The sequence below is a fragment of the Hypomesus nipponensis genome, chromosome 10, assembly GCF_054491055.1.
Source record: "Hypomesus nipponensis isolate SF chromosome 10, ASM5449105v1, whole genome shotgun sequence".
Classification (NCBI taxonomy): Eukaryota; Metazoa; Chordata; class Actinopteri; order Osmeriformes; family Osmeridae; genus Hypomesus; species Hypomesus nipponensis.
This window is the reverse complement of record NC_140370.1, coordinates 5,162,018-5,187,500: the sequence shown is the minus strand read 5'-3', so window position 1 is coordinate 5,187,500 and position 25,483 is coordinate 5,162,018. Positions and strand designations below refer to the sequence as shown.

The window sequence follows — 25,483 nt, the reverse complement described above, 5'->3', positions numbered from 1 at the left end:
CACACACACACACCCACTGTACAAACAACAGAGAAGTGCTCCTGAGGCACGGAGTACCTAAACACCAAACCCCCCCCCTCTCTCTGATGTTCTCTCATGGAGATGAGAGGCATACTAAAGGGTTTGTGCATGCGGAGGCTTGCACCAGCACAGCCTCTTTCACCACCAGTCAGAGAGCTGTGCCAGCAATCCTGTGTGTGAGTGTGTGTCATTTGGAATTGCACATGTTTGGACCTCATCCTAGTTAAATAGTGGAGACTGCCCCCCCCCCCCACCCCTGGAGAATCCCCAAAGCCCCCCCCATATCACCGGGAGGTAAGATGATAATTACACAAGACTTAGCAGAGTTTTATCAGCTCTCCTCTGGGTGTGTGTGTGTGTGTGTGTGTTTGTGTGGGCGGGGGGGTCTATTGGATGGATGGATGGATGGGTAGGCTTAAACACGGTTGTCTTGAGGAGGGGTGTGCACTGCAAGAAGCTTCTGTTTGAAGGTCACTTGAAGGCCATATATACCAGAGAGAGAGAGAGAGAGAGAGAGACAGTGGGATAGAGAGAGATAGATGGAGAGAAAGAGAGAGCGGGAGAAAGAGAGAGTTAGAAGAGACAGACTACTAGAATACTAGTACAATGTGGTTTAACACAAATGGAAACAAAGAGTGGGCTGGGGAGAGGAATGTGTGTGTGTGTGTGTGTTTATGATGTGTGTGTGTGTGTTTATGATGTGTGTGTGTGTGTCTAGTAAACAGTGTTTGTGAGGGGGATGATTGCTGAACCTCCAGACAGACCTCCTCCTCCTCCTGGCAAGTCTGGCAGACCACTGGCTCTCTAGACCCACCATCCATCCCCAGCCCACCATCCATCCATCACTAACCCACCCACCATCCATCACTAACCCACCCACCATCCATCACTAACCCACCATCCATCACTAACCCACCATCCATCACTAACCCACCCACCATCCATCACTAACCCACCATCCATCCCTAACCCACCATCCATCACTAACCCACCATCCATCCATCACTAACCCACCATCCATCACTAACCCACCATCCATCCATCACTAACCCACCCACCATCCATCACTAACCCACCATCCATCACTAACCCACCATCCATCCATCACTAACCCACCATCCATCCATCACTAACCCACCATCCATCCATCCATCCATCCATCCATCACAAACCAACCATCCATCCATCCATCACTAACCCACCATCCATCCATCCATCACTAACCTACCCACCATCCATCACTAACCTACCCACCATCCATCCATCCATCCATCCATAACCTACTCACCATCCATCCATCACTAACCTACCCACCCTACATCCATCCATAACCTACCCACCATCCATCCATCCCTAACCTACCCACCATCCATCCCTAACCTACCCACCATCCATCCCTAACCCACCATCCATCCATCCCTAACCCACCCACCATCCATCACTAACCCATCCATCCATGCCTCCAATAACCCTCCATGCCTCCGTCCCAGGCCTGAGTATCTCCAGTGCTGCAGGGCCCCCGGCCCGCCAGGTGAGGCTCTCTGTGAGGCTGTAGCAGGGCAGGCTGGCTGGGCTGCAGGGGGGGGGGGGGGCTCTTAACCTTGGCTGGCGCTGGAGAACGGGCGCAGGGCGGACCTTGAACTGCGACAAAAAGGAGGCAGCCCAAGTGGCTGGAGCTGTGGACATGGCTGAACAACTGTGCTGCCTCAGGAGCCAGGAGAGAGAGAGACAGGGGGGGGGGGGACCCATACACAGGCTGCATGACAAAGGTAATACACATCCACAGAACCAAATGACAATGAAGAGACACCCTCACGTGAGTTTTACACACACACACACCTCCACCTACACACACACACACTTCAGGGCTTGGAAGGCTCTGGAGAGCAGCTTGGCTGCAGGGAGGATTCTGGTCAACACACAGTCCCTCTCTTTCTCCCTGTCTGTCTTTGGTCCTAAAGGCTGCATCAGCACAATCTACTGTACAATTGTGTACTGTAGAGAGAGAGAGAGACAGGCAGTAGTGTACTGTAGAGAGAGAGAAACGGGCAGTAGTGTACTGTAGAGAGAGAGAGAGACAGGCAGTAGTGTACTGTAGAGAGAGAGAGAGACAGGCAGTAGTGTACTGTAGAGAGAGAGAGAGAGAGAGACAGGCAGTAGTGTACTGTAGAGAGAGAGAGAGGGACAGGCAGTAGTGTACTGTAGAGAGAGAGAGACAGGCAGTAGTGTACTGTAGAGAGAGAGACAGGCAGTAGTGTACTGTAGAGAGAGAGAGAGACAGGCAGTAGTGTACTGTAGAGAGAGAGAGAGAGACAGGCAGTAGTGTACTGTAGAGAGAGAGAGAGACAGGCAGTAGTGTACTGTAGAGAGAGAGAGAGACAGGCAGTAGTGTACTGTAGAGAGAGAGAGGGACAGGCAGTAGTGTACTGTAGAGAGAGAGAGACAGGCAGTAGTGTACTGTAGAGAGAGAGAGACAGGCAGTAGTGTACTGTAGAGAGAGAGAGAGACAGGCAGTAGTGTACTGTAGAGAGAGCAGGGTAAGGCAGGCTGCTGTACTGCAGTACTGAATTGAGCAGAGCAGCAGCACACTGATCCCTTGCTCTCACAGCGCCTCACACACACACACACACACACACACACACACACACACACACACACACACACACACACACACACACACACACACACACACACACACACACACACACACCTGCATTGCTTGCAGCTATCTCAAACCACTTAATGCAGAATAGAGCTGCTTCGATATGATAGCAACTGCAGCCCTTCTACCGAATCTAACATTCAGAATGGGTCTTCTCAAAGAGCAGAGATTTTTCATGGCAAAGGGCACTTCAGAGGGATTTGGTCCAGAGAACTTAGACCACAGCAGTTCAAACTTGACTCTGAAACATTAAGGGGACGTTGGGGAGATGGGTTTTCCTCCTTTTTGACTGGACCAAATGTGCTCAAGCTCTAACTGATGATAATATAATCTCGAACGCATCCTCGGGAATTGTCTTCAAGGAAATAAACTTCACTTGACAACGGCATGTCTCATGACCAATCGCCAACCATCTCACACCAACCCCTTTAGTTCACTGGTTCTCTGCAGAAACCCCCATTGGTGGATGATCGAATCTGGACAGCCCCCCCCCCCCTCCCGATTGGTTAATAAAGAATCTAGTACGTGCAGGACTGACCCGGTGGGGTCATGTCGGGGAGGGGGGGTAATGGGGTGTACGATGTCGCCCTCTGCTGACGGCAGTGACAGGGCTTGCCCGGGGGCTCCCCAGGAGGGGGGGGGGGGGTAGAAGACTGGATTGACAGGCTCCCTGCCACGCTGGGTGAAATGGGCGGGCATTAATATTAATGCAACCACGCTTGTACTGCTGCAATGCAGCGCTGCGATTTGCCGTAATGCCCCCCCCCCCCCCCCCCGCCCACAACAAAAAAACACACCCCAAAAAACAACCGACCACCCCACAAACCACAAGTCTGAATCCTTGTTCATCTTTATTTTCAGGGTAAGGAGAAGGCTTTCCCTTCCTTGTGAGGGGCATGTGACACAGAGAGATACACAGAGAGAGAGAGAGAGGGTCCAGATCGTGTGGGGAGCAGGACAGCTGCAGCTGACCTAGGCTGGCTGGGGAGATTGGAGAGTTTCACTGAGCCTCTGGTGTGAGTCAAAGGCAGGGATGGAGGGAGGGAGAGACGGGGATGGTGGGTCGGAGGGAGGGTGACGGTTAAGGGAAATAGGAAGGGAAACAAGAGGTCCTCGTTAAGAAAAATACAATTTGACTCGGCGCCTGTAGCCACACTGCAAGTCCTACTGCAGAAGGACATGTAGTGGAGGAAGGAGAGCAAAGAGAGAGAGAGAGAGAGAGAGAGATAGAGAGATAGGGAGAGAAAGAGAGGGAGGAAGAGAGCGAGAGAGAGACAGAGAGAAAGAGAGCGAGAGAGAGAGAGAGAGAGAGGAGAAGTGAAGGCGGGGTGTGATGGAACTGGGTCACCCTGTGAGAGATCTCAGGAGTCCCTCAGGAACGCTCCACCAGGCCCTGTTGTCTTGGGCTGCAATTTGTCATTGACCGGGAGGCTCACTGACGCTGGGGGTGTGTGCCTGTGTGTGTGTGTGTGTGTTTGTATATGTGTGTGTGTGCTAACATGGACAGGGCCCTTCTGCTGCTCTGGCCTTGCTGACAGCCATCTGTGTGGTGGTCCGTACCAGTTACAGCTCCGGCCAGAGAACGCTTAGAAAACCCTAACTCTGATATGACATGGCCTGGAAACAGAAGCACATGACATATGCTTCCTGCCTGTTGAAGTAGTCCTGTTCCTCCTCATCCTCTTCCTGTAGTCACTAAACAACAGCTTCATGTTCAGGCTGAGCAAGCAGGTCGGCTCAGAAACAAATCAGAGGCGAGCGGCGACGGCGAGCGGCGACGGCGAGCGGCGACGGCGAGGGCGAGCGCCGGCCGCGTGCTCGTGAGGCGAGGTCGCTGAGGGAGTTAGAGCAATCCTCCGGTGACTACAGATCCTGGGAGACCCTGTCCTGGAAAAAGAGTGTGTGTGTGTGTGTATTGTGACGGCCGGTGCTATGTGGTCCACACTAGAAGGCCTGTCCAGGACGACGTGAAGCACAGGGGCGGAGGAGACTCGTCAGGGAAGAGATCGATACGACACTTTGAAATAGGGAGCACTGTGGCCTGCAAATCATTCCCAAACGCAACACACACACACACAGACACACACCGTAACGCAATCGGACACGCCCTGCCTAGGTGCTGCTCTTCATGGTGTGTGTGTGGGACTGGCTTTAGGTAGCCTGTTCAGGAGGATTCTGGGAGCTACGAAGGGACGAGGATCTGTGCGCCGTGCACCATCCTCGTCCAGGTCTGACAGGACGCCTGGCGTGGAGAGGTGGAGGGTGCGTGTGTGTGGGGGGGGGGGGGTAAACAAAGTCCAGCAGGACAGAACCAGAACCCAGCGCTCTGCCCGATAAAACCAGACAGCCTTTCATGGCCCCCCCCCCCCCCCCCGTCCTGGCTGCAGTAATCCTGTCAGCGCTGTGACCTTCCTCTGTCTGCGTCTACCCCGGGCCACCCAGGGGACCGCCTGCTGTCATCAAGGGCCATCTGCATCAAACGGGGGGGACAGGAGAGCGGCCGGTGCCTTCCTAACAGGGAGGCTCAGGTTAAGGCAGGCTGCCACCCGGGCCTCTGGATGAGGGGCGAGCCAGGAGAGCTTCCAGTTGGTGAAGCGCCCCGGCTGCTAAGGAGCCTGGGATGACCCTGTCATGGTGGGACGTTTGGACTGCTGGTGACAGGTGGGGGGGGGGCCGAAGGCCCGTGGATCGTTGATGGTTTGAGGTAACCCAATTACCCCCTCCGCACACTTCTTCCCCCCCCCCCCCCCCTTGAGTGTCCCTCAATGTCCCTCTCTCTCTCACTTTCTGTCGGAAGACCTTTCGCACGAGAAGAGCAGAGTGAGCAAGCAGGGTGCCGATGGCGCCGTCGCAGGTGGCGACCCAGGGAGCCGGCCAGGAGCTGGTCGGTCTGTCTATCTGTGTCACCCTCTCTGGTCACGAGCCAGCCTCTCGGACCCTGGCCGGACAGAGTCAGGATCTCCTGACGGTGAGGGGATGAGGACATGGGGGTCTGGGAGGGGGGGTGTTTCCAGGCTGCCCCTCCCCAGCGGGTGGGAGGCTGATGGTGGAGGGAGGCCTCCGAGGGGGCCTTCGACGGGGGGGCCGTGGGGGCCCCTGCAGCGTCAACACACCTGGAGACGCTTGGAGAGGCATCGGTGATCGACGGCGGCTCCACAAATCTCTAACGCTTTAAATCACGCCCGCGCTGCTTCCTTCCCCTGGCCACACACACACACACACACACACCGTGGCCCGCTCCGTAATGCAGGGGCGTCGGTGTACCTGCGCAAGCCCGTCTCAAACCACCTAACAGAACAATCGACCCCCCCTCCCCCGCAGGTGAAACGCTGGGAGGAGAGCCTGCCCATGCTGCAGTGTGTGTGTGTGTGTGTGTGTGTGTGTGTGTGTGTGTGACTCCACCAGCCCCCCCCTCCCCCCTCCACAGCGCCAGTACACACACACAGCTCAGACACAATGTGAAACCCATCAGCGTAATTACAATCCACTGTTTGGGGAGTGAAAGGAAGGGGTGGGGCGGGGAGGGGGGAGAGGGAGCTGGATCAGCTGCAGTATGTCCCACAAGCACTCCTGCGGCTCAGCCTCTGAAGGCCTGTTCTCGGCCGGGCCGGGGGAGGGGGACCGGGGCTGGACAGAGCTCCGACAAGGGCCCCATACCACCGTGTTCCCCCTCCCTGTGGGCCGCCAGGTCTGTGGGCTGCCATCGAGAGGACTGTAAGCGCAGTCGGGCGTCGACGTGAGAGCCGGCGTGGGCTCGGTGCTCCCGCCAGGGAGGGGGGGGGAGGCGGAGGGGAGGAGCGTTCTCCGAGCGCTCGACGCGCGCCGGCCGGCCAGCGGGACGCCTCTCCCAAACTGTCACGTCGCATTTAGGAGCCGCCGCCTTTTGGCCGGTGACCGTGCGGGTTACCGGGGTAACTGGCCTGCATTATTCAACACCAGAGAGCGGGCCAGGTGTGGGGGGGGGGGGGGGGGGGGGGAGCCTACTAATATACAGGGCAGGGAGGAGGAAGGGGGGGGGAGCCTACTAATATACAGGGCAGGGAGGAGGAAGGGGGGGGAAGCACAAGCAACTCAACCTCCGGAAACTTCCGCAGCCCTGGCGTGTCATTACGACCTGCATTCGAGAAAAGACAATGAAGTGATACCGGCGACGGCATCGCCGGAGTAGGAGGGCGACGCAGCGCAGCGACTAGCCATCGGGTGCAGGGGTGAATGACGGCAATCCCCCATTTGAATACATGAACCAACTGTGTAAACAACAGGCTTTACGTTCATGTTTTCAAAAAGGGGGGGGGGGGGGGGGGTGTTGAGCTACATATTCATAGGCCCCTCCCCTGTCAGCGGTGGAAGTAAATCACCTTGTGCTCCTCTATTTATGACCTGCACTGCTGAGGCACTTACAGGAAGCTGACACACATAAACCCTGCTCTTTGTAGGACTTGGCAAGCCAGAACAACACAGCACCTGCGCTTACAGTGGGGGCACAATGCATGCTTTCTGTAGGAGGTAGTGTGTGTGTGTGTGTGTGTGTGTGTGGCTGCGCAGTCACTTTCCCAAAAGCTCTATATGTCCTTGAGACCTTGAAGAGGAGCACCCCTCCCCCCACCCTCCCCCCTCCCCCTCCATGGCAACGTAGCGGGCCAGGAAAGACAACAGAGTGCTACAGCGCAGACAGGCTTATCTATTGCCCGGGAGCCCCGCTTGGCCCAGCCCCCTTGGAGGAGGTGTGGGCGTTCTGATTGGCCGCGGGGGGATTCGGGGCGCGCAGCGGCTTGTCCTCTGGCTGATCTGTTGGACTGCTCCCAGCTGTGGGGGAGCTGGACGCTCACAGGGGCATGCTGGGATAAAGGCGCTCGCCGCGTCACTGCCAAAGTCACGCGCTGTTTGCCAGCAGCGTCCTGCGGTCAGCGCCGCAGCGCCACGGCCCAGGGGTCTACACTCTCATCCTCCCAGACACCTTCCTGAACACATCGCACTTAGACCTCGTCCGAGGACTTCCTGTTCCGACTCCCTTGAATGAGAACAAATGTAAAAGAGAAAGCCGAACGTGTATGGATAGGAGTGAAGTGGAGCCTAAGCAGGGCGCGTCTACTGCTGTGGTTCCGTGGCTGCGCTGCTGAGGTGCACCTGTCCTGTGCGCAGGGCAGCTGGGAGACGCACTCGGGCTGGACTCTGGGCGGCCTCACCCGTTCAGAGGATGTTCAGAGTGAGGGGCTGTGGGACGGAGGGCTGACCAGGGAGTGATGAAGGAAGGGAGGATGGAGGGAGAGAGGACCGAGGGAGGGAGAACCTGGAGGATGGAAGGGAGGATGGAGGGGGAAAGGACCGAGGGAGGGAGAACCTGGAGGATGGAAGGGAGGATGGAGGGGGAAAGGACCGAGGGAGGGAGAACCCCCCCCCCCCCTTGGAAAATTGACGGGGGAGCCAGTCAGAATTTGGTTGAAATCCAGGTGTTCCGATTCACATTCGCTCGAGTGCAAATACGCCAGTAGATATGGAAAGGATGAAAGAGCCAACTTAATAGAGAGACCCAGCCCTTGCTCGCACTGTAATTCTAAGCTTGGATGGAGAGAGTTGGGGAGGGGGGGGGGGACGACGACATCCTGGCACACCCCTTTACTCAGTGAAACAAAACACATCCATTAGCGCGCACACACACCCCTCGCCCCACACACACCCCTCGCCCCACACACACACAGCGACCACACGCACCCCTATCCGTATTGATCATTTAGCGACTCAGCTAAACACGTGGGCCCAAACTATTCATCATGAGGGCAGGATGGGTGCCACATGGGGTGTGTGTGTGTGTGAGGGGGGGGCTCACAGTTCCAGAGGGGGGGGGGGGGGGGTGACTTGTCAGTGGGGTAATTGAGATTAAACTGGCGAGTGCTGGATCACCAGCACACCAGCAAACACATTTGGCAGAAGGACCTGAAACCCCATAGCCCCAAACTGTGCCTGTTGGAGAGCGTCACCACCGGGGTCTGACACGCACACACACACACACGCACACGCTTCCCTTTAAGTGAGGGCGCGAGGAGGAATGAGTGCTGGCGGAGGAGGTAATGGTGGGGTTTGATTTACAGAGGCCCGGGGAAAGAGGAGAGCACCCGACTCCTTTTTAGAGACCAATAACAGGTGGACGCTCTACCGCTGCCATTTATACTGTTGCAATTCGGCACTTTCATTGGCCGTGTAAGGTCAGCCACTGAGCAGACACATTAGACTGGAATCCATTCCACCTGGCAAACGGTCAATTCTTGTAATGGCCATAAAGATAATGTAATCGAATGGCTATAAATTGCAGTGACAATACATTAATTGAATTGCATACTTAAAATCTATGCAGAAATCTCCAATCACCACCCCCCCCCCCCCCCTCCACCATAAAAAGCAGGGGATATAATCTGCAATTGAGAGTAGGGAGAAGGATGCCCGTGAGCTCGTTAGAGCACCACATTAAATCAGTCACTTCCTATCACCTTTGAGGAAGTATTGGTCAAACTCGCGAATGACGACGTATTTCCTTGTAAGCACACCGAACCCGCAGCGTCAGATTCCATTTTCTCCCCTTCGTAAAAACGCTCATTTACAAAAGTGCGTCGTTCAGCCGCCGCTTTATCCAAGTGGAAAACAGCGGTAGAAACCTACAGGGTAGGAACACGCACGGCTCTGCAGTTAGACAGGTTAGGAACACGCACGGCTCTGCAGTTAGACGGGTTAGGAACACGCACGGCTCTGCAGTTAGACAGGTTAGGAACACGCACGGCTCTGCAGTTAGACGGGTTAGGAACACGCACGGCTCTGCAGTTAGACAGGTTTAGAACACGCACAGCTCTGCAGTTAGACGGGTTAGGAACACGCACGGCTCTGCAGTTAGACAGGTTTAGAACACGCACGGCTCTGTAGTTAGACAGGTTTAGAACACGCACGGCTCTGCAGTTAGACAGGTTTAGAACACGCACGGCTCTGTAGTTAGACAGGTTTAGAACATGCACGGCTCTGCGGTTACAATGCCGGGCGGAGGTGAGCGAGGCGTCACAGGACGTGCAAGGCGCTGTAGAGTGAAGAGAGAGGGAGGAAGACAAAGAACGGAGGGAGGAAGAGAAGGGGGGGGAGAGAGAAAGAAAGAAAATAGAGAAGGGGAAAAAAGACAAAGAACGTGAGAAGGGAGAGAGAGAGAGAGAAAGAGGCAGAGAGAGAGAGAGAGGGCACAAAGGACATTACTGACGTACAGTAGAGATGTGCCCCTGTGATGAGCCCGACTAATTAAAGAGATTCTTCAGCGGCCGTGCCTCGGGAAAGCTCGAAAAAGGCACTTGGAAATTAATGAAAGCTCAGAAGTGGAAGAGACACCCAGAGCCTCTGGGCAGCTCGGGCCTCCGTCCTCACGAGGTGAGGCCCGCCCGCCCGCCCGCACCCAGCCAGCGCCAAAGAGAACGAGGGGAAACAAAAGGAAAAGAAAATACCAGAAGATTGATTCAAATAACAGGGCTAGCACTAATGCTAATAGCGCCTCACGACCGGGCGCACTCACGTTCCTCCTCTCCCTCTCTTTCTCTGTCTCCCTCTCTCCATCCCTCCGTCCCTCCTCCTTTTCTCAAATGCGCAGTGTTTCTAAGTATAGAGCAGAGCAGAGCAGACGTGTGCTCCACCATAAGCAGCGTGCTCCGGCGCTATTTAAAAGAGGAGATGGAGGGAGGGATTCAAAAGGAGAGAGAGAGTGAGTGAGGGAGTGAGAGGGGAAAAGGTGGTGTTGGAAGTAAAACAGGGGTAAGGGAAGGGGGAGTGGTGGGCACTGGGGTGTGTGTGTGTGTGTGTGTGGGGGTGGGGTGAGTCGGGAACACACAAGTGGAACCATGAGAGAGGGACAGAGAGAGAGGGCGAGGGAGAGACCACTTTATTTGGCTCGCCTAAAAATAGCGTGGTGGTGAATGGCGGAGGGCTAGCGTGGCTCGAGGGGCTCTCTCGTTCCCTGCAGGTCGGCGGGATCGATGGGACGGGCTGGACACGGGGGAAGGACCGGAGCGGAGGCCTCCTGGAGGCCCGGCCAACAGCTGGTGGGAGGGGGGGGACGGGACTGCAGGCGGGAGGGGTGGGGGGGGGGGGGGGGCGGAGAGAGAGAGAGAGAGGAGCTGCAGCGACTATTTTTTGAACTGCTTGACTAAATATGGTCAGGGAGGTGGTGTGTGTGTGAGAGAGACAGAGAGACAGAGAGACAGACAGAGAGAGAGAGAGAGAGAAGCAGCCCAGCAACCAGAGTTGGGGGGGGGGGGGGGGGGGTGGTGCTGCGTGTGTTTAAAATGCTTGGCCCGCCCATAAAGGGCTAACGGTTGAGTATATCTGTCTGAACTTTGGGGAGGGGAGAGATGGGACCCCATCTCGCGCGCTCGCTCTCTGTCTCACCACGCCCCCGTTTGGCGTCCCCTCGCGACCTTCGCCGTTCCGCCGCGACCTTTGCCCGGTCGAAGAGGTGACCCTTTGCTAGCGCCCCGGCTAACTCCGCCGGACACCTTTGGCCACGGTCACACGATCCCGGAGAGCTGGACATGTCCTCTGGACTGGGCGGCGCTGTGCTGCGCACGTGCTGACGACGGGAAGAGATCCTGCACACAAGCCCTGCTCTGGTCTCCAACACAGAGGCTGCCCAACGCCGCGTGTGCTCCTCCAACAGAGAGAGAGAGGGGGTTTGTGCTCCTCCAACACCACCCTCCTCCTTCCACTCAAGCTGACAGACAGAAGTTGGAACTGAATAATAAAAGTGTTGCATTTTAGCAATCTTCAGAGCCAGATAGAGCTCGGGGGGCTGTGTGTGTCCCTGAATAAGAAAGAGGGAGGACAGGGGCGGGGGGGGGGGGGTGGGGGTGGTGGAGTGCCTCACTCTCTGCCTCCTCCACCGACCCGGGCCCCGCTCTGCCTCCATCCTTCCCCTCTCTTCTTCGGAGAGAAGGCACATGACGGAGAGGAGAGTACTGCAGAGCTCCCCCCCCCTCCCCCCCCACACACACACCACCCCGCCTCCCCCCCCCCTTTTCTACCTCCCCCCCCCCCTCCTCTTCTTCCAAGCAGCAGCTCTTCATGTCAGCGCGGCGTGCCCCCCCTACGAAAGGTACGCTACCGCTCGGCTATGTGCCTGCGCGTTTTTTCCCTCCCTCCCTCCCTCTCTCGTTTCACTCGCTCGCTCTCCTCTACTCTCCCCTCCCCACCGCCCCTCCTCCACCCCTCCCTTCCCCCAATCAGAGGAGCTGATTCAGCGAGTCGGGGCGTGCGCCCTGCACACGCGGTGGATACGGCAGCTGGGTCATTATGGCTCTCTTCACCGCGGAGGAGAGGAGAAGCCTAGATAAGGAACTGATCTGACAGGGAATATATGCTTTCCACCCCCACCCCCCTCCTTTCAGAAGGGAGTTTACCCCCCCCCCTCCCCCACCCCACCCCACGGGCCCTGACGGACTGACGTCCTCTCTGCCTCTCCTCGGACGCCATCAGTTATTAGCCGCATGGCTCGCCTGTGAGCAGCGTGCTCGGGAGGGAGGAGTGGAATTTACTGTTTTGCAGCAGCGGCGATAGGACAGAACTTAACCAACCAACACCTCTTGGCTTCTCTTTTTTTTTTTTTGGTACCCCCCCCCCCCCCCTCCTCGGTGACTACGCTCCTTGGCTGGAGGGATAGAAGAGGAGAGAGGTAAAGACGGAGACAGAGAGGAGCCGGACCGCGGGAGAGGTGGAGAGGAGGGAAAGTTACCGTCGTCCACGCGGATGGAATTTTGTCGGGGTTTTTTTTTTTCTCTCCCTTTTTTTTTCCTGCTTTGCGCTCTCTCTATCTCTCTCTTTCTTTCGCTTTCTCTCCATCCCTCTTGCCCTCCCTCCTCCTCCTCCTCATCCTCTTCTCTCTCTCTCTCTCACTCTCTCTCTCGGGCGATCCGTGGCTGGACATGCCGCAGCAGCACAGCTCGCTGGCTCATTAGGCTTCACGTTCACAGCGCCGCCGCTATCCATCTAACGACGGACTTGTTTAAGTCAGAGCCGCTGGTGTGGATGGAGAGACGCCCCCCCGTCCCCCCCCGTCCGTCCCCCCGTCCCCCAGCCCGGCTATTCGCCCCGCGTCCTCTGCAGCGGACAGCTTCCTCCTTCAGACTTGGCGCCCCTGCAAGAAGGGATACAAAACCTGCCGGAACTTTCTTTCCACATTTTTTTTCCCCGTGTTCTTCTTGTGGTTCTTCTTCTGACGCACCTTTTTTTTTCCTGCATTTTTTCTCTTCTTCTTCTTCTTTTTCTTCTCCTCTTTCTTCTAACCACAGTTAGGGCTGGGGGGGGGGGGGGGGGGTTCTATCTTGTGCTGGAGGTGCCAGCTGGGGTGCCTGGGTTCAGGACATGTCGCATGTGGCTCCGTGCTGGCCGGCGGGACTGTGGATACTGGAAGGATGACGAGGCATCCAGAGTGAAGGAGGTGGCCCGGGGCGGGACGGCAGTTTGAAACAGTGGTGCTGGTGCACAGTTATGGCAGTAGTGGGGGGGGGGGGGGGGGGGGGCTGTGGAGGAGGAGGAGGGGGGGGGGGGGGGGCTGAGTAGATGTGTGTCACTGGTTGAACCCTAGAGCACTCAGGGTGGTAACCCAGTTTCCCCCTCCCCCCCCTCTGCTGGCCTGCTGGGGGGGGCGCGGGCCGGGCCCACAGCACTGCAGTGCTAGCTCCCAGGCCCCGGCTCACGCTACACGGCCAGCCCATTCACTCCCTCCCTCCCTCTCCCCCAGCACTGCCAGCCCGGCCCAGCGTGGTGGCGGGAGGAGGAATTCCTACATCCCCCCCCTTCCCGGCTATTCGCTCTCGGGCTGCTGTGACATTTCCTAAATGGGACGTCGCACCTCCGACAGCAGGCTCGGCCCCCGTTTTAGAGCTGAGGGCCACCGTCACCCCCCCCCCCCCCCCCCCCCCCCCCCGCTCGGCCCACAGCTCAACGGGACCCTCTCCCGAGCCTCTCTCCGCCAATTTCGACGCGTCTCTTTCACGTTTCTCTGTATCGATTGTCTAAAGTGCCACTGAGATCCTTTAGAATCGACCTCCCCCTCCCCGATCTGCCCCCTGTCCTTCCCCCGGCCAGCCAGCCTGCATACAGAGAGGAGAAGGGCGCAGTGTTGACTTGTGGAATGTGTTGGGTTGGGGTAAAGATTCATTAGAGACTCACTGAACATTTCGCGCGGCCATGCAAATGGTTATTGATCTATATGACCCCCCCCCTCCCTCCCTCCCTCCCTCCTACTCTGAGGAGCTGCCCCCCCCACAGTAAACATGGACAGGTGAGGCTACGGGGGAGAGAGGAGCTGACAGGAGAAGGACGAGCAAACGAATGGGCCGACCCGGCAAGAGAGACACAGACAGAGAGAGAGAAAGAGTCGTGAAAGGGAGGGGGGGGGCGCAATCCACAAATGCTGAGTGGGCATTAGCGCCCGCATGTGACCTATGGCCCGCCTGTGTGCCTAAAGCCCAAATCCTGCGCACAATGGCTTCCTGTTCCACTTGGACACCCCTGCCTTTTCAAACATCAGCAGGCGCTCGCGCACGGCACTGGGGTCGCAGCTGACACAGGAGACAGCAAGGGGGACAGAGAGAGAGAGAGACAGGGAGAGAGAGACAGGGAGAAAGAGAGAGACAGGGAGAGAGAGAGAGAGAGAGAGAGAGAGAGAGAGAGAGAGAGAGAGAGAGAGAGAGAGAGAGAGAGAGAGAGAGAGGGGGAGGTGCATCCCGGTAAAGGAGAGAGGGTAGAGGGGGTGTGAGAGGGACGGAGACAGCAGAGGGGAGAGAGAAGCCAGCGGAGGAAGAGGGAGCGCGACTGCAACAACCGCCCCCCCCCCCTCCCCTCCTCCACCCCCCCTCCCCAATTCCCAGGACACACAGGGACCACGGCACATACAAGGAGAGGTGAGCACTCGGACTCAGCAGCAGCAGCAGCAGCAGCAAGGACACGCGACGAGCAGGAGAGAAGTGCTGCGCTGCCTGTTAGCACGGTCCTTTTTCCCCTCCTTCTTCTTCTTCTTCTTGGGTTTTTTTGTGGTTGTTGCGGTTCCTCTTCCTGAAGACAAGGACAAGCCTTCTGCTGCTTTATCCCAAGAAAGAAGGACCAGGGGGGGGGGGCATGGGACGGGGGGAGAGCAGACGGAGACGGTTCTTATCCTAACCTGTTTTCTGTGGAGGACACCCGGGGTCAGTGAGAGTCTATGGTATGGAGCGGAACACGACGGAATTGGACCGGGGGGGGGGGAGGTTTGGTGGTGGAGGGGCGTTGGGGGGGCGGGGGCAGGCGGGTGTGTGTGTGTGTGCGCGCGTGTGTGTGCGGGAGAGACTTGAGCGGTGAGCTGAATTCACGCTCAAAGTCACCTTATGGTGCAGACTGATGTGCTTCTTACTGCATTCTGGGGGGGGAAAAGGAGGCTAAAGAAAATCCACTTCTTCTTCTCTTTTCTTCTCTGCTGCTGAATGTCTTCCGACCTTGCCTCAGATGACAGTGTGTGAGGGGAAACTTTTGGCTTTGCCTACTTGGTGTACATACTTCCTTATGTACCCATATGTATATATGTTAACTATGGAATGTAAAGAAGTATGTATTCTTGGTGAGGTGCGAGTCCTCGTGAGCAGGGGGGGTAGGGGTGTGTGTGTGTGTGTGGCTCGGACTGACGATGTGCGTGGCTTTGGAGATGGCGGAACATGGCGGTGGCCTGAGCGAGCGAGGCGGGCGTGGAGATGGAAAGAGAGTAGGGCGCGTGAGAGAGAGAGTAGAGAGAGAGTAGAGAGAGAGAGCGAACCAGTGTGGCGTAGTGGGGCAAACGCGTCGACGCTGTGCTGTCTCTGGGCAGCCTCACTGCACCAGTCTTTGCTGTCGGAGGGTGAAACTCGCCGCTTTCTCTAAACTGAGTCTGAACGTGCAAATCGCCCTGCCGCCATCAGCATCCCCCCACCGCCAGACCGTCCGAGCGCCATCTCCCTCCACCTCCAGGGGGCAGCCAGGGGCAGCTCGCAGTGTCCGGGGGGAAGTGGACTCTCTCTGGGGCTGACAGAGAGAGAGTGCCTCCCCTCCGCCGAGGGCTTTTCCAATAAGACCCGGCCCTGGGAACAGGGCCTCCATTCATGGCCGGTCTTACTGCATTACGGGCCCTTGACCGGTGGCCAGCTGAAACTTAGGCAGAGCCCTGGCCAGGCTGGTGAGGGCGGTCCTCCCCACCCCCCCGCAGTAATACCATCATCTGACCGTGGTCCCGCGCTGGCCGGGACAGGCCGACCTGCAGTGTTGGGTGGCCATTGTTTCGGTTGAGTTGGAATTTTCATATAAAAGAAAAGCAGACGCGTCGGGCGAGAGATGTTTCTCGCAAAAACGACTGAAAGAGCCATAGAGACGGAGAGAGAAAGGAGGAGATGGAGAGGGGAGAGAGAGGGGAGAGAGAGTTGCTGAGGAGGCAGATCGGAGAGGCCCATGCTGCTGCTGTTAGGAGCTGGCCTGGGCCACGGTGCTGTATCATATGGCTGCTGTGTTAACCCTGCTGCGTGTCCAGCTACCCCCCCCCTCCCCTCCCTCCCTCCCTCCCTCTGTCCGTACAGCCGGCCTGGCCTGGCCTGTCCCCCCCCCCCCACCCCCCCCCCCCACCCCCCTGCCTGCCCTCATTGTTCCCGTTTGCTACGCTTGCCAAATGCTTTGCCGGGCAGCGCGGCAGTCAGATTAGAGCATCGAAAAAAGTGATCACGCAGGATCAGGTCTGGCTGGGAGCGTCAGCTGATTCCAATTGTCGACCGCTTCAAATGAATAAAGGGGAAGGGGGGGGGGGGGGGAGAGGGAGGGAGATGGGGTCAGCTAATTATAAAAAGGCGACCGAACAAGGAGAGTCCCCCAATGTCGGCCCGCTGCTTCTGCTCTCAAGCATGATGACAGGGAAAACCATCCCAAAGTCTCCAGCTGGTCGCAGGACAGGCTGCCACCGCGTGCTGGAGGACTGGAGGACTGACGGCCGGCGCCTGGTGAACGCGGCGAGGACGGGCCCGGCCTCCTCGCGTTGGCCCTCCGCGAGGAGAGACGCGTGGCTGAGGAGACACCACCCCCCTCCTCCTCCTCCCCCAAGCCCGAGGAAGACAGGAAGGGGATTTGTAACCTACTTGTCCTTTTTTTGTTTTTTTTTCTCCATTCTTCTTGTCCCCTCCTGTATCTGGGTGCAGTCATATTTGATTCATGAGGACAGGGACGGCAGAAGCGCGCCGGCTGCGCTGAGCTGTGGGCGCCGCTCGGCGACTCCGAGGAAGGCCAAACGATTCCTCTGAAATCGTCCTGACCTTTGACGCGCCGCCTGGCGGCGTTGTCTCTCCTGTCCCGTCGAGGTGTCTCCTCGCTAGGTAGTGTCCCGTCGCGCGCTGCCAGGTCATGGCTGTTCCCAGCATGCTCCCCCCCCCCGCTGTCTGACTGACACACGCAGCAGAGCGCGACGCTATCAAATACACCACAGCCTGCCCCCCACCCGCTTTTTCTGCCCTGTTATGGCCACTGGGTGAGGTGAGCAGCCGGCTGGCGTTTGTGTGTGTGTGTGTGTGAGTCTGTGTGTTGCAAAATAGCCCCCTACCCCCCCCCCCCCCCCCCCCCCCCCTCTGCCGCCTCACCATATTGAGCTGGCCCCTGTGTTCACCTTCAGCCCCCGCCCCTCCCTCAGCTGTTACAGAACTCTCCTGCCTTCACTCACTGACCCCGGTGACAGCTAACTGCCAGACTGCTTTCAATAGGCCGCAACAAGCGCAGAAAATGCCCCCCCGACGGCCAACTAGCCTGGGCGGGGGGCGCGGGGGGGGGGGCAAACTCAGGCCCTATCGCATAGAACACTCTCTTCCCCCCCTGTTGTAGCGAGTTGACGGCCTGAGCGGGTGTACCAAATTAGAGTTGTGACTTGACAGAGTCCCGTTGCTGCGTTGGGATTGTGTGAGGCCGGCTTGCCTGTCGGTGTGTGTGTGTGTGTGTTGGCCGTCACAGTGACCTGAGCAGCAGAACACTCTCAGCAGGCCCATCCGTCAGAGCCTGTAATTGCTACATGACTCCGGGACATTTGACTCAAGTGCAGCACGACAGATTATTATTATCAGGTTTTTTCCCCCCTCCTCTCTCTCTCTCTCTCTCTCTCTCTCTCTCTCTCTCTCTCTCTCTCCTCTTTCTCTCAGGGAAGCGTTTCTCTCGCCCTCTGCGAGAGTTGAGGATACGAAAGAAGAAGAGCCAATGAGGATAAATGGACTAGCTTAGCGGGGCCCCAGAGCAGCATGGGCTGTGGAGAGACTGGACCACATGGCTCACGCATGCAACGTGTGTTTCTCTGAGCCAAAAGACAGTTGAGAGAGAACGGGGATTTGGGAGACTCCTCCCCCCCCCCCCCCCCCCTCCACCACCCAATCTCCAGGTCTTGACGCGTGAGTTTTTACCTCACCCTTCTCCTTCCTTACAGTTGCTGGGGTTTTCCCCCGGCGTTCCGGAGCGTTCCGCGCACTTCCCTCCCACAGAGACCCGGGGCGACGGCGGAGGATCCACAATGCTTTGCTAAAGCTGGTAAAATGGAACCAAATCACCTCTTGAATGGATTTGGTCCCCTTCAACCAGCTGTAGCTATGCTTTGATGACGACAGGAATAACCCCTCCCCCCCCCCACCCTCCGCGATGGCGTCGATAATTTCTGTGTGTCGCAACATGTCAACGCGTGCTGTGGTAGGGACTGGCCCTGTGTTCTCCTTCTAGAAAAGATCAGAGTGATTATTGATTGAGTGTCATGTTACGTGCTCTGGCCTGTCCCCCCTTCCTTGACCAATAAAACGGCTCAAACTGACCTTCCTGTTCTCTCTTGGTATCCTCCCCCTTTTCTTTTTTGTCCCACTGTTGCGTTCCTTGACTGATATTCCGAACACCTGTCAGTGGTTGTTTAAAAATAGCGGGTGGTGGGGTGGTGGTGGGTTGAGTACGCACTCGTAGACACACGTACTGCTCACATGCCTCTGTGAGAATGCAGGGCTGCACAACAACTTTGCTCGCTGACTGACTGGCTGGCTGGCAGTGGAAGATAACAGTCAATTACACCATGGGGGGGGGTTACAGAGTACAGTGTGGGGGGGGACGATGACACAAGCGTGGTTACAGCAGATCTTAAAGAGGGTTTTGAAGGGGTACAAAGGGGAAGAGGATAGTTACGTGCTAGCGGTCGCGTCGCACGCACACACACACACACACACACACACACACACACACACACACACACGTAGACACATCCCACACCCACTGAGGGCTGTGCTTGGGACCAGGGAGTGTCCTGTGTTGAGACAGGAGGGGGGGTGGGGGGGGGAGAGCCAGATGCTCCAGAGGAGAGGGGCTGAGCACACAAATCACAGGAGCAGACCCTTCACGGACAGCCTCACACACACACACACACACACAGCCACTGCCGCAGTACAGGCAAGTAGATCAAACCGAGACCCTTCTCTCTGCGTCTTCTCTCCCTCCCTCCCTCCCTCCCTCCCTCCCTCCCTCCCTCCCTCCCTCCCTCCCTCCCTCCCTCCCTCCCTCCCTCCCTCCCTCCCTCCCTCCCTCCCTCCCTCCCTCCCTCCCTCCCTCCCTCCCTCCCTCCCTCCCTCCCTCCCTCCCTCCCTCCCTCCCTCCCTCCCTCCCTCCCTCCCTCCCTCCCTCCCTCCCTCCCAGCATTGCATCACGCATAGCACTCCCTATTTGGCTGACGCATCGCCGTGTCAAACTGACCTGTTCGCCAGCTATGAAGACACACACACACACACTGACACACACACACACACACTGACATGCACGCAGGGGTACATTAAACCCCCCCTCGCATACATTTTACAAAGTGATCACGGCGGCCGGGGGATTTTGCTAGAAGGGCGTTATTCAAACCGGTGTGTCAGGAAGGTTTGCGATGGCAATGCAAGCGAGTGGAGCTGCACGTGAGCCGGGATCTGAACACCTTGTGTGGAGCCCAAACAGCAGCCGTCTGACCCCCCCCACACACACACCCCCAATCTCCACAGATTAGACTAATCTCAAAGCTCTTGAGACGAGGAGGGAAGCTAAAAAAGAAAAGTGTGCGTGTGTGTTACTCAACGACCCAACCCCTCCCCCCCCCCCCCCCCTCTCCCCTGGTTAGGGTTAGCAAACACCCAGGCTCCGCAGGCCTGGAACGTTCCTCTCCTCGTGTCATTACGATCGCCATTGCCACGGCTACCATCAGGACGGTACTCGGGGGGTAGGAGGGGCGTCTGGGGGGGGGGGGGAGCATGGGGTGCGGAGAACGGGCACCCGCTACACCAGGTGTGCTGATTAGGGGGTACAGGGGGGAGTAAGGGTATGTGTGCGTGTCCCGTTGGGGGCTGGGGGTATTAAAAGGAAGCGAGCGCGGCGTTGGGAGGGCGAGCGGCGGGTAAAGAGGTGCAGTTTGCCACTGCAGGGCTTGTTTGGGAGCCCGTTTATGAGTCATGGGCTATTAATCGTATTGTTTAAAGTGCCGGGGCAGCCAGTGGCTCCCTGCCGCTGAGCCCTGCCAGGACACTAAACAGACACCCACCCCCCCTTCACAGGCAGGACACACACGCTACGGACACACACACACACACACACACCTCATGTGATCAGCGAGGAAACATCTTCCAGTGTTCTCTTAACAGGAATCATTTTCATGCTTGATTTCACCTGATGGGACTGTTTTACCGGGCTCAAACGCCACGAGGATCCCAGCTTGCACATCATAAACTGCTCATTTGGATTAACGCTTCTCCTACCCCCTCCTGTTCTACAACGCTGACTCCCAGCCTAAACAGAGCGTACGTGTGTGTGTGTGTGTGTGAGAGAAAGAGAGTGTAATGAGAGAGGGGATATTGGGTTATCCTGGTGGCTGATTGGTTGGAGGGTTCTGAGACTCCGCCCATTCTGCCTCGTCAGCCCCCTCCAGCTCCTTTCCCCTGCGTACACAGCTCTGCTTCCCAGGAAGGCCTTCCCGGGCTCTCAATACATACAAATGTACATGTGCGCGTGTGCAGACACACACACAGGGCGTCAGATACACCAAGCCTGGCTCCTCAAACCCAGTTTGGGCTGTGGAGTCTCCCAGAGAGAGAGACAGGCTCAGAGTAACCAGAGAGAGAGACAGGCTCAGAGTAACCAGAGAGAGAGACGGGCTCAGAGTAACCAGAGAGAGACAGGCTCAGAGTAACCAGAGAGAGAGACAGGCTCAGAGTAACCAGAGAGAGAGACAGGCTCAGAGTAACCAGAGAGAGAGACAGGCTCAGAGTAACCAGAGAGAGAGAGACAGGCTCAGAGTAACCAGAGGGAGAGACAGGCTCAGAGTAACCAGAGAGAGAGACAGGCTCAGAGTAACCAGAGAGAGAGACAGGCTCAGAGTGACCAGAGAGAGACAGGCTCAGAGTAACCAGAGAGAGAGACAGGCTCAGAGTAACCAGAGAGAGACAGGCTCAGAGTGACCAGAGAGAGACAGGCTCAGAGTAACCAGAGAGAGAGACAGGCTCAGAGTGACCAGAGAGAGAGACAGGCTCAGAGTGACCAGAGAGAGAGACAGGCTCAGAGTAACCAGAGAGAGACAGGCTCAGAGTGACCAGAGAGAGAGACAGGCTCAGAGTAACCAGAGAGAGAGACAGGCTCAGAGTGACCAGAGAGAGAGACAGGCTCAGAGTAACCAGAGAGAGAGACAGGCTCAGAGTAACCAGAGAGAGAGACAGGCTCAGAGTAACCAGAGAGAGAGACAGGCTCAGAGTAACCAGAGAGAGAGACAGGCTCAGAGTGACCAGAGAGAGACAGGCTCAGAGTAACCAGAGAGAGAGACAGGCTCAGAGTGACCAGAGAGAGAGACAGGCTCAGAGTAACCAGAGAGAGACAGGCTCAGAGTGACCAGAGAGAGAGACAGGCTCAGAGTAACCAGAGAGAGAGACAGGCTCAGAGTAACCAGAGAGAGAGACAGGCTCAGAGTAACCAGAGAGAGAGAGACAGGCTCAGAGTGACCAGAGAGAGACAGGCTCAGAGTGACCAGAGAGAGACAGGCTCAGAGTAACCAGAGAGAGACAGGCTCAGAGTGACCAGAGAGAGAGACAGGCTCAGAGTAACCAGAGAGAGAGACAGGCTCAGAGTGACCAGAGAGAGAGACAGGCTCAGAGTAACCAGAGAGAGAGACAGGCTCAGAGTAACCAGAGAGAGACAGGCTCAGAGTGACCAGAGAGAGAGACAGGCTCAGAGTAACCAGAGAGAGAGACAGGCTCAGAGTGACCAGAGAGAGACAGGCTCAGAGTAACCAGAGAGAGAGACAGGCTCAGAGTGACCAGAGAGAGAGACAGGCTCAGAGTAACCAGAGAGAGACAGGCTCAGAGTGACCAGAGAGAGAGACAGGCTCAGAGTAACCAGAGAGAGAGACAGGCTCAGAGTGACCAGAGAGAGACAGGCTCAGAGTGACCAGAGAGAGAGACAGGCTCAGAGTGACCAGAGAGAGACAGGCTCAGAGTAACCAGAGAGAGAGACAGGCTCAGAGTGACCAGAGAGAGAGACAGGCTCAGAGTAACCAGAGAGAGAGACAGGCTCAGAGTAACCAGAGAGAGAGACAGGCTCAGAGTAACCAGAGAGACACCCTCCAGGACTGGCTGTGTTTGGCTTGGCACTGCCGCCCAACGCCACATTTCACACGACCACCCAGGGTACCACCAGCAAACGGAACAGAACACCAACTGCCCTCAAAACACATCTTCTGGTGTAGGCCGGGGGGTGGGGGGGGGGGTTAGGGCTTGGGTAGGGGCCGTGTGTCCCATCCCCCCTCCCCTCCTACACGACACTACAGGGAGCTGTGGGTGGAAACAAGAGCAAAGGGCCCGATCTGAGCAGTCGGACATACGTCTCGGTCTGTCAGGACAGAGGAGGTGGTGGTGGGGAGGGGGGGATGCAGGCGCTGCGACACCGGGGCCACTGTGCTTGGAGCGGAGAGAGGGGAGAAAGAAAGAAAAAAGGAAAAGAAAATACTGACTCCAGCACTTTTCACCTCCCCAGTCAATAAGACTGTGGTCTGGGATGTCGCACAGAGGCAAGTTGGAAAAGGATTGGGGTGAGGGGTGGAGAGGAGAGGGAGGGTAGAGTCTTTTCTGTTATAGAGGTGGGGGGGGGGGGGGGTGAGCTGGTTCTGCTTCTATAACAGAGCAGCCCACGATTCATGAGAATCCTAAAGTGGTCAGATTCCTCTTCTCTCTTGGAGGTTATTACTACTTAAAAAATATTGGGCCCAGTTCTGAAAAATGACTCCAATGCATCTCCAAGCAGCAGGCTGGTAATAGAATGTCAGGCTCAAGCCGATTGCAGTCCAGATTATTGTTCTAACTGGCTATCTATCAGTGAGTGTGTGCGAATGTGTGTGAGATAGTGTGTGTGTGTGTGTGGGGGGGGGGGGGGGGAGCGGCCAGGGGCTTAACTCCCTGTGTGAGGCCCAGGGCAGGCCCAGACAAGGGTTGGAGGAGCAGGTGTTCTGCAGCCCTCTGACCCCATTTTAGCTTGTCCTGGTGCCAGTGGAATGTGTGTCAGCAAAGGGGAGCGACACCGACACAGTCCAGCCTCGACAGGACAGGACAGGATATAGAAGGGCAGTACAGGACTGGAGGGAGGGAGGGAGGGAGGGAGGGAGGGAGGGAGGGAGGGAGGGAGGGAGGGAGGGAGGGAGGGAGGGAGGGAGGGAGGGAGGGAGGGAGGGAGGGAGGGAGGGAGGGAGGGAGGGAGGGAGGGAGGGAGGGAGGGAGGGAGGGAGGGAGGGAGGGAGGGAGGGAGGGAGGGAGGGAGGGAGGGAGGGAGGGAGGGAGGGAGATGGCAGGACAGGACAGGAGAGGGGGAGGAACAGCTGCTGACTTTCCTAAAACAACCTCTGGGCGAGCTGAGAGCGTGACCACATATAAGGCCGTGCTCCAGGGGCCCCCCGCTCCAGGGGCCCCAGCATGGGTCCTCTTAAGCCCTCTCCGCTACACCCTCCTGCCCACGGCGGCCAGGAATAGCACCGTCGCCCCGCTGGCCAGAGACCAGGTGGGGACAGAAATAGCAGTGGCCAAGGACGAGGCACACTGCTGGGGTTAGCCTAGCCTAGCCGACAGGCTAACACAGCAGGGATCCCCCCCCAGACAGAAAGGGGCATCCAAGGGCCTGTTGCTCAGCTCCTGCTAGCAGCAGACGTGCAGCTGGCCCGGATGAACACGGGTAGAGCTGAACCCCCCCCCCCCCACACACACACACACACACAGCGGCGCCGGCCCACCTTGGGTTCCCTCGCAGGGCGGCGTGGTGCAGGGCGTTGAAGCCGTTGTTGTTGGTGATGGTGACGTCGGCGCCAGCCTCCAGCAGCACAGACAGCATGTCATCTCTCTTCTTGCTGATGGCGTCGTGGAGGGGCGTGTCTCCCTCCGAGTCCTGGGGGGGGGGGGGGGGGAGGCGGGGGGGGAGGCGGGGGGGCACATCCTGTCACTACACCATCTTCCTCACTCTACTGTCACGTGCGACTGTGTGGGTGTGGGTGTTGTTGATGAGCGGGATCAGGTACAGCTACACTATATCCAGCGGGTGAAACGGGGATCGAACACGTCACCCTTTTTCTCAGTAAATATATTTCCAGAAGGTGCTATTGATACGACATTTTCACCAGATGTTGGCAACAACCCAAGTAATCCGTACGTACAAAGAAACCAAAACAAATACGTTCGGAAATTAAGTTATGTGCAATGACACGGGGAAAAAGTATTGAACACGTGAAGACAGGGAGGTGCAAAAAGGCATGGAAAGCCAAGACGGCGATAGAAAAATCTATCAATAAATAAAAAGCCATCCAGACGCTTGTCAGCGCAAATGAATATCAACTGGCTCAGTCCCGACTGATGGCCCACATAAAGGTCTCATTCCCAAGGTGTCACACGAGACGCATCTCACGACGGGAAAAAAGCAAAGAGCTGTCTCAAGACCTTCCTAACCTAATTGTTGCAAAACATCACGATGGCATTGGTTCCAGCTGTCTCAGCTTCTGAATGTTCCTGTGAGCACTGTTGGGGCCATAATAGGGAAGGGAAAGACAATCGTTTCACCGTGTGCCTCGACCTGGTGTTCCTCGCGAGATTTCTGACAGAGGAGCGAAAAAGAATAATCAGAGTTGTCCAAGAGGCACGGACCACTTGTGGAGAGCCTTCAGAAAGAGCTGGAATGTGCAGGTACTGTTGTCTCAGAGAAAACAGGAAGTGATACCGCCAAGGCCTGTAGGCACGCTCGCCACGCAAGACTCCATTGCTGGGAGAGAAAAAAAAAAGCATGTTGAAGCTTGTTTAAAGTTTGCTGCACAACATCTGGAAAAGCCAGGGAAATACTGGGAGAATATAGTGTGGTCAGATGAGAGCAAAATTGAACTGTTTGGATGCTTATAATAGACACCATGTTTAGAGGATGAATGGCACTGCACATCACCCGAAAAACACCACACCAACAGTGAAGTTTGGAGGTGGGAACATGGCGGTGTGGGACAGCTTTTGGCAAACTTTGCATAACTGAAGGAAGGACGAATGGGCAAATGTGCAGAGACATTCTTGACAAGAATCTGCTGCCATCTACCAGGATGATGAAGATGAAACGAGGGTGGCCATTTCAGATCCCAAACACACAGCCAAGGAACCTCTCCATTGGTTTCAAAGAAATCAAATCAAGCTACTAGAATGGCCCAGCCAATCACCTGCCTTAAATCCCATTGGAAATCTATGGAAAGAACTGAAAATTAATATT

The 25,483-nt window shown here is 56.9% G+C and overlaps 1 protein-coding gene and 1 long non-coding RNA gene across 7 annotated transcripts in view; one reads left to right on the top strand and one right to left on the bottom strand.

Annotated features, from left to right (window-relative positions):
* The window catches only part of mib1 (MIB E3 ubiquitin protein ligase 1), a 46,572-nt gene that overhangs the window by 8,958 nt on the left and 12,131 nt on the right, over positions 1-25,483 (bottom strand). For all 6 annotated transcript variants that reach the window (XM_084707096.1, XM_084707100.1, XM_084707098.1 and 3 more), the window contains one exon: positions 23,982-24,133. In XM_084707096.1, coding sequence (XP_084563222.1) covers positions 23,982-24,133 — 152 coding nt within the window. The remainder of the gene's footprint in view (positions 1-23,981; positions 24,134-25,483) is intronic.
* On the top strand, positions 17,291-18,521 carry LOC146270933 (uncharacterized). Its single transcript, XR_014767120.1, has 2 exons — positions 17,291-18,007; positions 18,147-18,521. It is a non-coding gene; the product is annotated as an uncharacterized LOC146270933 (long non-coding RNA).